Below are 13,270 nucleotides of genomic sequence, written 5' to 3'. Positions count from 1 at the left end.
AGTTCAGCATGTGACGTTGACGGATCAAGCGTGAGTGAAATGCCCGCGCAGCAGTCATCTATGAATCTACCGGTACGCAAGTCAGTGTAGAGCGCGCATTTACATGCCTCAAGTACATTTCTTTCCCCGCTGAGGTCTACAATGAATGTGCAGGTATTGGAGGACATTCTTTTTGAACGTTTAAATAAGCAGTATGGACTTTAAGCTCAAATAGACTGATTTAGGCTAGTTTATGGATTCCGTTTAAGCCTATCCAAGTAGGTTACTAGCATCTATCAAACATTTTTCCTATAGTCTTTCAGATTGTCAATACAGGACAGGTCAATGTTTTCTATATAGAAGGTTGATGCTTCGTATTAAATGGTATGTTATATTGCATTAAATGATCAAGCTTTATTAGCTGACTGAATTTGATTATGTGATACAAGGACGTGTTGCGCAGTGTTTGCTTTGAAATTACCAGTTGACGGTGCATTAAAAGAGCAATGGTTATCCAGTTTATTTATTCTTTATTCATGCAATTTTTAAAACAAGTCGTGTTGAAAAAAAGTTATGTACAAAGAATGTTATCACTCTTCTGAAAAGAATTAGGCATAAGAGGGCCACTTTCGATTGTCTAACGCTCCATTAAAACAGATCCGCTGTTTATGCTTTTTTAATTAATGCATGTATTTCTGTTGTGGTTTCTAAAATGTTATGAAATAAATATTAAGTTTAATTACCATGCATATTATTATTATTGAGTGAAAAATAAGTCTATTTATAAATATTTGTATAGGCTAAATTAAAATAACGTTATTAACCGGTATTTTTTCAAATCAAACCGTTTTCGGAACAGTAATGTTTATTGAGGAACGCAAAAACGGAAACGCTATAATATCGATTCTGCTCGGAGTGAACCGATTGATATTTTTTTCCGTTTTTAAGCCCTGGCTACAACAGCAGAAGACCCCACCGGGTACCACGCATCTCCACTACAAATAGGAAAAAGAGGCTACAATTTGCACAAGCTCACCAAAATTGGACAGTTGAAGACTAGAAAAATGTTGCCTGGTCTGATGAGTCTCGATTTCTGTTGAGACATTCAGATGGTAGAGTCAGAATTTGGCGTAAACAGAATGAGAACATGGATCCATCATGCCTTGTTACCACTGTGCAGGCTGGTGGTGCTGGTGTAATGGTGTGGGGGATGTTTTCTTGGCACCCCAATAGAGCATCTTTGGGATGTGGTGGAACGGGAGCTTCGTGCCCTGGATGTGCATCCCACAAATCTCCATCAACTGCAAGATGCTATCCTATCAATATGGGCCAACATTTCTAAAGAATGCTTTCAGCACCTTGTTGAATCAATGCCACGTAGACTTGAGGCAGTTCTTAAGGCAAAAGGGGGTCAAACACAGTATTAGTATGGTGTTCCTAATAATCCTTTAGGTGAGTGTACATGTAGTGTGTTATATGGTTGTTATGAATGTAAAAGGTCTGCAAGTTTCAAAGATCAAAAGATTCAAATGGAGTTATTCTCTCCCAAAAGAAAGAACCGATTCTAAACCGCATGAAACAAGTCGTCAGTAATTCCAGTCTTACTTCCTGCACAAACCTACGGAGGTTTGTCTCACATTTGCATAATGCCAGCCTATGGTGTTCATTGGCTGCCTGCGAACAACGATCCGCCCTTAAACACTGTAGTGGTAGCTGAGGCCTGGAAGAGTTTGGATCGTGTTGTTGCCATGTCGAGAAGATGCTGTTTTCTGTGCTGTGAAAGCAAATCCTTGCACTTTCAAAAGATGTTCTGGGATTTTTTCTTGTGATCATTTTGACCACACGGGGTGAGATCTTGCGTGGAGCCCCAGATCGATGGAGATTATCAGTGGTCTTGTATGTCTTCCATTTTCTAATAATTGCTCCCACAGTTGATTTCTTCACACCAAGCTGCTTACCTATTGCAGATTCAGTCTTCCCAGCCTGGTGCAGGTCTACAATTTTGTTTCTAGTGTCCTTTGACAGCTCTTTGGTCTTGGCCATAGTGAAGTTTGGTAGTTTGATTTGGTACAGATTGTATGACTGTGTATCAAGTGCTGAGGAAGCCTCTGGAGCTCAAATTCAGATATGGTATTGAGCTTTTGGTTTCCGACATGCGCTGTAAGCGGAGGACCAATCACAACAGACTGGGCCATCTGACCAATCAGAGCAGAGTAAACTCTTGGAAAGCAGGGGTTTAGAGAGACTGAATCCTTTAAGAAGCCGTTTCAGACACTGTCAGAAAATATGCATGTAAAACTATTGTAGAAAACCTCCAAAACACAATTAGGAACCTTTAAGATAGCATAATAAGGGAACTTTAAGTCAAAATGGTCTGAATATGTATAAAATATCCACAGTTTTCCCCTCACCAGAGTACCACTCTCCTTTGTGACAATTTACCTCTAGTTATCGTGAAAGGACCCAGTGGTCATTTCAATCAAACTTTAAAGAGAGATTTACTGCTAGATTTTCTTCTCCTTGCAGAGAAGTTTTGCTTCTGTTACTCACAAGTACTGAGTCTGAAGGCCTCAGGCAATTTACTCTCTGCCGAAGCACTTCTGGAGTTATATTTTAACTAATGTTTTTTCCCTCACTAACCTTGAGAGACACTGTAGCAGCGCTCTTAACAGGATTGTTTCACAGAATGATGTCCTTTGAGTATAGGTGCTGCTAACATTAGCCATTCTACAGCAGAGCTCGGGCTTTGATTCCTTAGATTTCAACCAATTTGAGTTAAAGCAGCACAGCTTTTAGAAGGCCTTGAGATTTATGCTTCACCTTCTCAACTCTCAGCAACACATTTCATATAACGAGTATCTTGGGGTTTATTGATATTTTTACAAAACACCAAGGTTTTTTCAGTCCTCCGTAGGTCTTACCGAACCATGGTCTTGACTATCCAGGGTCTGTGTCCAAGCAAAGGAACGGCTTCGTCCATCAGAGGATGAGTTTTGATGAAATTCAGCACTTCATCGGGAAGAGCATTGGAGGAGCTGAATCTCGAACCCTGGACAGCACATCCTCCAGGCCTAGAAAAGTAAAAGAACCAAACACTTCACTATTTTATAGATAGACAGACAGAATGACCGACAGAACGATAGACACAGATAGATAGACAGACAGATAGACAGATGGATGGATATAGATAGATAGATAGACAGACAGACAGACAGATAGATAGACAGACAGACAGAATGACAGACAGATAGATAGACAGAATGACAGACACGGACAGATAGATAAACGGATAGACACAGACAGATATACAGATAGATAGACGGACAAACAGATAGATAGATAGACAGACAGACAGATATATAGACAGACAGACAGACAGACAGACAGATAGATTGACAGACAGACAGACAGACGGACAGACAGACGGAGAGATAGATAGATAGATAGATAGATAGATAGATAGATAGATAGATAGATAGATAGATAGATAGATAGATAGATAGATAGATAGATAGATAGATAGATAGATAGATAGATAGATAGATAGATAGATAGATAAATAGACAGACAGACAGACAGACAGACAGAACAACAGAGAGACAGATAGATAGATAGACAGACAGACAGAAAAACAGAGAGACAGATAGATAGATAGACAGACAGACAGAACAACAGATAGACAGAAAGATAGATAGATAGATAGATAGATAGATAGATAGATAGATAGATAGATAGATAGATAGATAGATAGATAGATAGATAGATAGATAGATAGATAGATAGATAGATAGATAGATAGATAGATAGATAGATAGATAGATAGATAGATAGATAGATAGATAGATAGATAGATAGATAGATAGTAGATAGACACAGAACGATAGACACAGAACGACAGAGACAGACAGACAGACAGAACTACAGAGAGACAGACAGATATATAGATAGATATATAGATGGATAGATAGATAGACACAGAACGACAGACACAGATAGACAGACACAGATAGACAGACAGACAGACAGACAGACAGACGGACGGATGAATAGATAGACAGACAGACAGACAGACAGACAGGGAGAACAACAGAGAGACAGATAGATAGATAGATAGATAGATAGATAGATAGATAGATAGATAGATAGATAGATAGATAGATAGATAGATAGATAGATAGATAGATAGATAGATAGATAGATAGATAGATAGATAGATAGATAGATAGATAGATAGATAGATAGATAGATAGATAGATAGAGATACAGAACAACAGACACAGATAGACAGACAGACAGACAGACAGACAGACAGACAGACAGACAGACAGAACAACAGACTCAGATAGACAGACAGAACAACAGAGAGACAGACAGATATATAGATAGATAGATAGATGGATAGATAGACACAGAACGACAGACAGACAGACGGACGGAGGGACAGACAGAACAACAGATGGATGGATGGATGGATGGATGGATGGATGGATGGATGGATGGATGGATGGATGGATGGATGGATGGATGGATGGATGGATAGATGATAGATAGATAGATAGATAGATAGATAGATAGATAGATAGATAGATAGATAGATAGATAGATAGATAGATAGATAGATAGATAGATAGATAGATAGATAGATAGATAGATAGATAGATAGATAGATAGATAGATAGATAGATAGATAGATAGATAGATAGATCCTAGAAAGAATAGATACCTGGGTTTGGGCACTAGTTCATCAGGTACAGGTGTCCATATGGATTCTGGTGATTTCTGCTCTTTGAATCTGCCCTCAAACACACGTGCCAGCTGCTGCATGTCAAACGCACACACCGCCGAGCCGGGGATGCTGGGAAGTCACAGAGTTGCAAGAGGGTCAAGACATATCACTGATCCAACCCACACCTCAAACACACACATACAGTCCCACACATTTTCACAAAGCGCACACACACACACACACACACACACACACACACACACACACACACACACACACACACACACACACACACACACACACACACACACACACACACACACACACACACACACACACACACACACACACACACACACACACACACACACACACACACACACACACACACACACACACACACACACACACACACACACACACACACACACACACACACACACACACACACTGTTACCCTAAGCCAAAGTGACATGTCACAACAGGACTATTCGTTTCACTGCAGCTGACAGACTAATCGACCAATCTGCCTCTACAGCATCTCATTATAGAGTGTCTCGACAGCCACTCACATCAGATTGATAAAAACTCAGGTGCAAATTCAAGTTGATGGAAATTCAACTGACTCAATAAGCTCACCATTACCTTTACATAAGACTATCTTATAGCACACAGGCTATAGTGTAAATGTAACAATACACACATGGACTGCTTTATGGCACTTTCATGGAGCTTTGTAGTCTACTGGAGCTTGATAGCCTCTAGTCACTATATACTTTCAAAGTATGGAAAAAAATGGAAGAAATGTTTCATGGAAGAAAAAATGTCTATCTTGGGAAAAACGTGAGGGTGAATACATGATGACAGGTTTATTTTTGGGGTGAACTCTTCCTTTTAAAAGCTGAGAGATAACATATATCAGCAGAATATTTTAGATTGATGCACATAAAATACAAAGGAAATCGTAGATCAGTCAAACACAGAAGGAAACTATAAAATGACCTGCCAGGATGGGCAAGTGTTCTCACTGGCTGTACAGCCTAATGGTGTGTGTGTGTGTGTGTGTGTGTGTGTGTGTGTGTGTGTGTGTGTGTGTGTGTGTGTGTGTGTGTGTGTGTGTGTGTGTGTGTGTGTGTGTGTGTGTGTGTGTGTGTGTGTGTGTGTGTGTGTGTGTGTGTGTGTGTGTGTGTGTGTGTGTTCTGGTCTGCAGGTGTTCACCATGTGTTCCAGGGCAGCTTGTCTCTCTCTTCCCTCCACCTCCAAACAGTGGGAGGTCAGATGGACTGTTGAGGAAACTTGGATCCTCTTATCTGTCCAGATTTCAGTGTTCATGCAAAACAACAAATCTTATCGAAAGGCTAGTAGTGAATTGAATGGCATTCAACCTTATTTGAAACATGAAATAATTCTAGTAAAATTAATACTTAGAATTATACACCATTCAAAAAAAATTAATAAGGTTTATTTAGCAAGGATGCATTGAATTGCTCAAAAGTGAACATAAAAACATTTCATCATTTTACAAAATACATCTATTTCAATAAATGCTGTTCTTTTCAACTTTCTATTCATCAAAGAATGCAACTATTTTCAGTATTGATAATAATAATAAATGTTTCTTGAGCAGGAAATCCTCAAGATTTTTGAAGGATCATGTGACACTGAAGACTGGAGGAATGATGCTGAAAATTCAGCTTTGATCACAGGAATAAATTACATTTGAAAATATATTCAAATAGAAAACAGTTATTTTAAATCGTAATAATATATTTTGTTTGTTTTACTGCATTTTTGATCAAATAAATGCAGCCTTTCAATATTTAAAAATATGACCAACCCCAAAATCTTGAATGTTGATGTAAAACATAATTTTCAATTGTATTTTATACAGGTAAAATTATCTGAACATACTCTTGTAAAATTATTTAAAAATAAGTTAAATGATCTTAATGTCTTAATATATTAGATTTATGCATTTTAAAAGATGGAAATCATATTTGTTAGGTTTTTGGTTTTTGGACAGATGCTGCCATTTTAACCATCCTCTGGGGCAGCTCACTTAGAACAGGCAATAATTAGATAATAACTTGGGAGTATTGTTTTAATTATTATTTTTATGAGACTGTTGCTTTCAAGCTACAACCACCATTTGGGTCAGACCTTCAGAATGTTCCGACTCATTCATAATAAAAGGATAGTTTTTACTTGTCCTCAATTTCCCTTTTCTTCAGCAAAACCCCCTTAACTAAAAAAAATCCACAATGACATTCTCTTCCAGGAAATTTTTGGTGAGACAACAACCCAAACGTGCAAATCAACAAGAGATTAATTATAGAAATCATTGTGATAACAACATGTTAAAAGAAAAGAAAAGTGGAAAAGCAATAGAATGAGACTGTAAAACACAGGAGCAGGATGTTGGTCTGCGTCTGAGGTCACACATGCTCCCTTCAGCTGCTCTGAGAACATGTGTGTTTGGACCGCGGTGACAGATTTGGCAAGTTCTGTCTGGTGTCCCGCTGGAACTGGTTGGGGAGCGCTTGTCTGCACCCTTCAGCTGACACTAGACCTGCTGAGCCAACGCTGGACAGCATTTGGCCAATAATGGGTCAATGCTGGACCGAAAAGGATCCAGACCTCAATTTCCTTTATCTTAAATGACAGTATTGTGGCAAATCCAATTCCCTGCACCTCCAACAAAACGCAGAGTGCCTCAAACAAAGCAAACTATCTTTCATAGACCATGGCATTTTGGTAAATCCAATAAATAAAAAACCTGTGAACCATGACTAGTTTATATGCATACTGTAAATCTGGATGGATAGATGGATAGAATAGTTTTAATATGGAGTTGGCCCACCCATTGCAGCTATAACAGCTTCAACTCTTCTGGGAAGGCTTTCCACAAGGTTTAGGAGTGTGTTTATGGGAATTTTTGACAATTCTTCTAGAAGTGCATTTGTGAGGTCAGGCACTGATGTTAGACGAGAAGGCCTGGCTCACAGTCTCCGCTCTATTTCATCCCAAAGGTGTTCTATCGGGTTGAGGTCAGGACTCTGTGCAGGCCAGTCAAGTTCCTCACACCAAACTTGCTCGTCCATGTCTTTATGGACCTTGCTTTGTGCACTGGTGTGCAGTCATGTTGGATTAGGAAGAGGCCATCACCAAGCTGTTCCCACAAAGTTGAGAGCATGAAATTGTCCAAAATGTCTTGGTATGCTGAAGCATTAAGCGTTCCTTACACTGGAACTAAGGGGCCAAGCTCAACCCCTGAAAAACAACCCCACACCATAATCCCCTCGTCCCTTGTCCATCAGATTGTCAGACAGAGAAGCGTGATTTGTCACTCCAGAGAACCCGTCTCCACTGCTCTAAAGTCCAGTGGCATTACCCCACTGCATCCGACACTTTGCATTGCACTTGTGTGGCTTGGATGCAGATGCTTGGCCATGGAAACCCATTCCATGAAGCTCTCTACACACTGTTCTTGAGCTAATCTGAAGGCCACACGAAGTTTGGAGGTCTGTAGCTATTGACTGCAGAAAGTTGGCGACTTCTGCATACTGTGCTCCTCAGCATGCACTGACCCCGCTCTGTGATTTTACGTGGCCTACCACTTCGTGGCTGAGTTGCTGTTGTTCCCAATTGACCTATCGGTAAGCCCCTCCCCTCGAACGCAGATGAGCCAATAGCAGTTGAGTATCAGGCTGGGACCGGAACTCGGACATCTTTAGGTGTCAGCGCCATTGAGATGCATTGGAAAATCCGAAGCTCTCATCGGTTTGATGGTGTTTATGCTACAAAAATGCTAAAATGTCGTGCCTGAGGTACTGTAACACTGATTCCAGGTATACTGAGAGGATTTTCTGTTTGTCATACTCTCATTGAGTTACGATTAAAGTCCCTGCTAACACACAACTGTAATAACTAACTGTTCTCACGTCATGTAACACTGTAACGTTAGGTCAAAAACACAAAGGTCTACATTTCCGTGCCTCTCCATATTAAACTGGTTATATGTAAATTAATTTAATTTTAGATATGTTTAGGGTCTACATTATCTGTCCTTCTAAGGAGGACTCCTATTTTGATGAGTATTATAGTCTACGGGTGGTGAAAGGGAGAGCTCGCACGCAGTTTATCGGAGTTGTTTTGTAGATCATACAAAGTTTATTAACTGCACCCTCGAAAAGGCATACGGTCTGTGTATATGTTTGTTTACTGTTAGTTTTATGAGTGTTTTTGTGTAGTTTGCTGTGTATGTTAATGGTAATGCAACGGTGAGAGAGAGTTTGTGAATGAGACGTTAATGCGCACTTCTTATGCTTTGTTTGTTCAGCTCTTACAATTATTTTTTTGGAGTGAAAAAGGACATAATAAACTTGATAAACCATCAGAAAAGTCTGGCCATAATTCGGACGGGATATACGCTACATTCTGTGTCCAAAAACATCTTGGGATAAGGTTTTCACACTGACGGCTGTCATTGTAAGATATAGGCAACTCCGTTTGTTTGTCCGAGTTAGCAACAGTAACTAAGGGGGGCGGGGCTTACCGATAGGTCAATTGCTTCCACATTGTTATAACACCACTAACAGTTAACCGTGGAATATTTAGTAGTAGGGGTGTAACGGTACACAAAATTTATTTTTAGGTATAATAATCAACACTCAAATAACACATTGAATGCAAACATGTAAACTTCACATATGGCAGTTTTGCATTAACTTCTAAATCTAATTATAAAATAGTTTTTTCTCCAATTCGTTGTTGAAATATAATCATTTATAGCCCACACAGTGTCTGTCATTTTCATGACAGGTTTATTTAACATGCATGAAATAATCAAGACATCATTAGCAGGTTCAGTAGAATATAATGAATATATAGGCTAATATAGAGCATATGTTTAGTGAAAGAGTTGATTTCTCTAGTGAATAAAATTCTGTGGACACTGAATGACTGCCTGAGGTAAATGTGATGCTAAAGTTACATGACATTGTTTAGTTTACAAGCAGTTATATTGAGGTCTTTCTGCCGTTGAAACACTGATTGAGCGATTACACCACATATGATCTGTGACAGTAAGTTATAATGTATTCTCAGCATACCTTCAGATGGTCATTCATGTTTATTCTTTAGGAAGAGATAATCGGTCGCCTTCACAGATTATCGCGCATGTCGCGCGGCCGCTTGAATTGTGATGATCCGTCACGCCACATAGAGTCAAAACGGCATTTATCGTTTGAATTTCGTTATAAAATGGACTGAATACTTAAAGGAACACTCCACTTTTTTTGAAAATAGGCTCATTTTACAAGTCCCCTAGAGTTAAATAGTTGAGTTTTACCGTTTTTGCATCCATTCAGTCGATCTTTGTATCTGGCGGTAGCACTTTTAGCATAGCTTAGCATACATCATTGATTCTGATCAGTCCATTAGCATCTCATTCAAAAAATGACCAAAGACACTTTCAATATTTTTCCTATTTAAAACTTGACTCTTCAACAGTTACATCGTGTGCTAAGACAAACTGAAAATGAAAAGTTGCGATTTTCTACACCTATATGGCTAGGAACTACTTTCTCATTCCTGCGTAATAGTCGCGGATCTTCGCGGCCGTACCATGGCTGCAGCGGCGCAATGATTCGTTGGTATTCTGTGAAACATGGTGGTAGTATACACCTTCGACTTACTATCACAGCCCTTTACAACACACAGAACCATGGCTAATCATACAGGTAAATCCACAACACAATTTGTCGGCTGCAAGCCTGAAACTTTCTCTGCAACTACACGAACTTAGAGCCGGTCACATTGAAAGTTACCTTGCTGGGGGCTACTTTCAGGTGCTGCATAATATCATTGTGCTGCTGCAGCCATAGTACGGCCGCGAAGATCCGCGACTATTACGCAGCAATGAGAAAGTAGTTCCTAGCCATATAGGTGTAGAAAATCGCAACTTTTAATTTTCAGTTGCTCTTAGCACACGATGTAACTGTAGAAGAGTCAAGTTTTAAATAGGAAAAATATTGAAAGTGTCTTTGGTCATTTTTTGAATAAGATGCTAATGGACTGATCAGAATCAATGATGTATGCTAAGCTATGCTAAAAGTGCTACCGCCAGATACAAAAATCCGCTGAATGGAATTAAAAACGGTAAAACTCAAATATTTAACTCTAGGGGACTTGTAAAATGAGCCTATTTTCAAAAAAAGTGGAGTGTTCCTTTAATATGTTCGTGTGGGAACTCGGATTGAATTGTGTTCCGCGCTTAACACAAGCCGACTGTTAACTGTTAAAGATTGCACTCGGAAACCGTTCGGTACAGGCGTGCATCGAACCGTACGAATACGTGTACCGTTACACCCCTATTTAGTAGTGAAGAAATTTCACGAATTGACTCATTGCAGAGGTGGCAAACTATCACGATACCACGCTTGAATTCACTGAGCTCCTGAGAGCGACCCATTCTTTCACAAATGTTTGTAGAAGCATCTAGAACAGGGATGTCCTGGAGGGCCACTGCCCTGCAGAGTTTAGCTCCAACCCTGATCAAACTCACCTCCCTGTAGCTTTCTAGTAATCCTGAAGGCATTGATTAGCTGGTTCAGGTGTGTTTGATTAGGGTTAGAACTAAACTCTGCAGGGCAGTGGCCCTCCAGGACAGAGGGTGCATTCCATTCGACAGGGTCCCTACGCACTGTTCACTGCTCCCTACTCCCTGAGCACGGTATATCAGCTGAAGTGGACTTCGCTGACAATAATCGCTCATTTGGAACTCCCTGCAACGTCATCAAAGAAAGGCAACAACGGGTGCAGATTACGATATAACATAAATTAATATTGTAATTTACTTTACTTTCAAATTGAAAACCATATAATAAGCATATACAGTTACAAAACACACAGTATAGGCTATCTAAAACATATAATCAAAACATTGTCCATTAGTTTTATTAGTTTACTTATAACCTGTATTGACTATGAACAGATTTGAAGCTGCACCTGTCATTCAATATGAAAATACTTTGATTTGGTTAACTATGTTTGTAGGCTATTCTTAATGGTCTTTAGCGGTCTCATCTCGTGCGCTTTCTTTCCCAAGTGCAGCTGCACAGTAAACATTCCTGAGGTAAATAAAGTCAAATAAAAAACATGACAGCCCTCAGGTGCTTCTCAACACTTTTAATTTGTTTACATATTCATCAAATATAATTTACAAATGTAACAGGTATTGCCATAACCATTCATAAATACTCTAGTTTGTATAATAACTATGAATATTCAAATGCATATGTAAACTCCTTAATCGCAGAGCTGTTTAAAAACTCTTCCAACCAACGGCTCTGCACCATCATTAGTTCAGACAGGTGATGCACGCGACGCGCAAAGACATATGGGTGATTTTCACTCTCTACTTCCTGTGAAGTGATGTATCGATGTTCCCTTCTTCCCTACGCCGTTCGCAGTACCCTTCGGACTGAACATGTTCGCTCCCTTTGGATTGGAATCTCACTTAAGATGGCAGAATACCCTCTGAAGTCCACTTCGCAGTCCACTTACGGTCGAATGGAACGCACCCAGAGTTTGCCCATCCCTGGTCTAGAAGCATGCCTAGATGCTTGATTTTATACACCTGTGGCCATGGAAGTGATTGGAACACCTGAATTCAATGATTTGGAGGGGTGTCCTAATACTTTTGGCAATATAGTCTAGCTACATTCTCCTGATCACAACGAGAGTGCAAATACAGAACAGAGTCCTTCCACCTTCCACACAGTGACTAAATAAAAATGAAGTAGATAAGACAGTTATGCAGAGCAATCATCGCATTTGGATATGATAAGGTCTGCTCATTCAATTCTAATCATTCCATTTCTGCCCAATTCCACTCTAATATTCCCCACTAATAGATACATGGAAAATATGGGGTCTGATCTGTTAAATAAGGGCTATTGGTAATTGAAGGGCTTTAGGAAAGAAGGGTCTCATTTGGAACATTTGGAAAATGCTTGCAGATTGATGGACAGAAACGGCGCAGTGGGCATGGTGTTAATGGACTGATTTGGAGAACGGCCTGAGCCCGCCGCCTGCCGCCCTTATGGAGGACATCTGTGCCAAAGATTACACCAAATTAACAGAGATGTCACTGGATGTCATCTTCCTCTCCGTCTACTCTCCCACCTCTCCCTGAGCAGCACAACCTTATAATTACCTCAACTATTTATAAGAATAAAGAGACAAACAATGCTGTTCTGCAAGAGCCATTAGTGTACTGACAGCTCTCTCATTTGATCTCAGCAGGTGACTGTAAAAGTTAAAGCGATTTAAAGAATAACACAATGTTGACAAACTGTGGCTTGTTAGTAGTGTTAGCCAAGGCAAACATCACTATTATTATTGCTCATAAATAAAAGTATAGTTCACGCAAAAATGAAAATTCTGTCATTTACTCACTGCCATGTCGTTCCAAACCTATATGAATTGTTATGAACAAAAAATTAAAGTAAATATTAAAATATTTTGAATACAAAATGTTTCCTGAGCAGCAAATCAGCATAT

The 13,270-nt window shown here is 39.5% G+C and overlaps 1 protein-coding gene across 1 annotated transcript in view; it reads right to left on the bottom strand.

Moving 5' to 3' along the window:
- sema6ba (sema domain, transmembrane domain (TM), and cytoplasmic domain, (semaphorin) 6Ba) overlaps nucleotides 1-13,270 on the bottom strand; it is a gene marked incomplete at both ends in the record, with an annotated part of 92,038 nt that overhangs the window by 21,401 nt on the left and 57,367 nt on the right. The window contains 2 exons of the mRNA XM_079820578.1: nucleotides 2,901-3,050; nucleotides 4,703-4,834. Of these exons, the coding sequence (XP_079676704.1) occupies nucleotides 2,901-3,050; nucleotides 4,703-4,834 (282 nt within the window). The remainder of the gene's footprint in view (nucleotides 1-2,900; nucleotides 3,051-4,702; nucleotides 4,835-13,270) is intronic.

Source organism: Gobio gobio (assembly GCF_949357685.1).
Source record: "Gobio gobio genome assembly, chromosome: 6".
Lineage (NCBI taxonomy): Eukaryota > Metazoa > Chordata > Actinopteri > Cypriniformes > Gobionidae > Gobio > Gobio gobio.
This window is presented reverse-complemented; position numbering and strand designations above follow the sequence as displayed.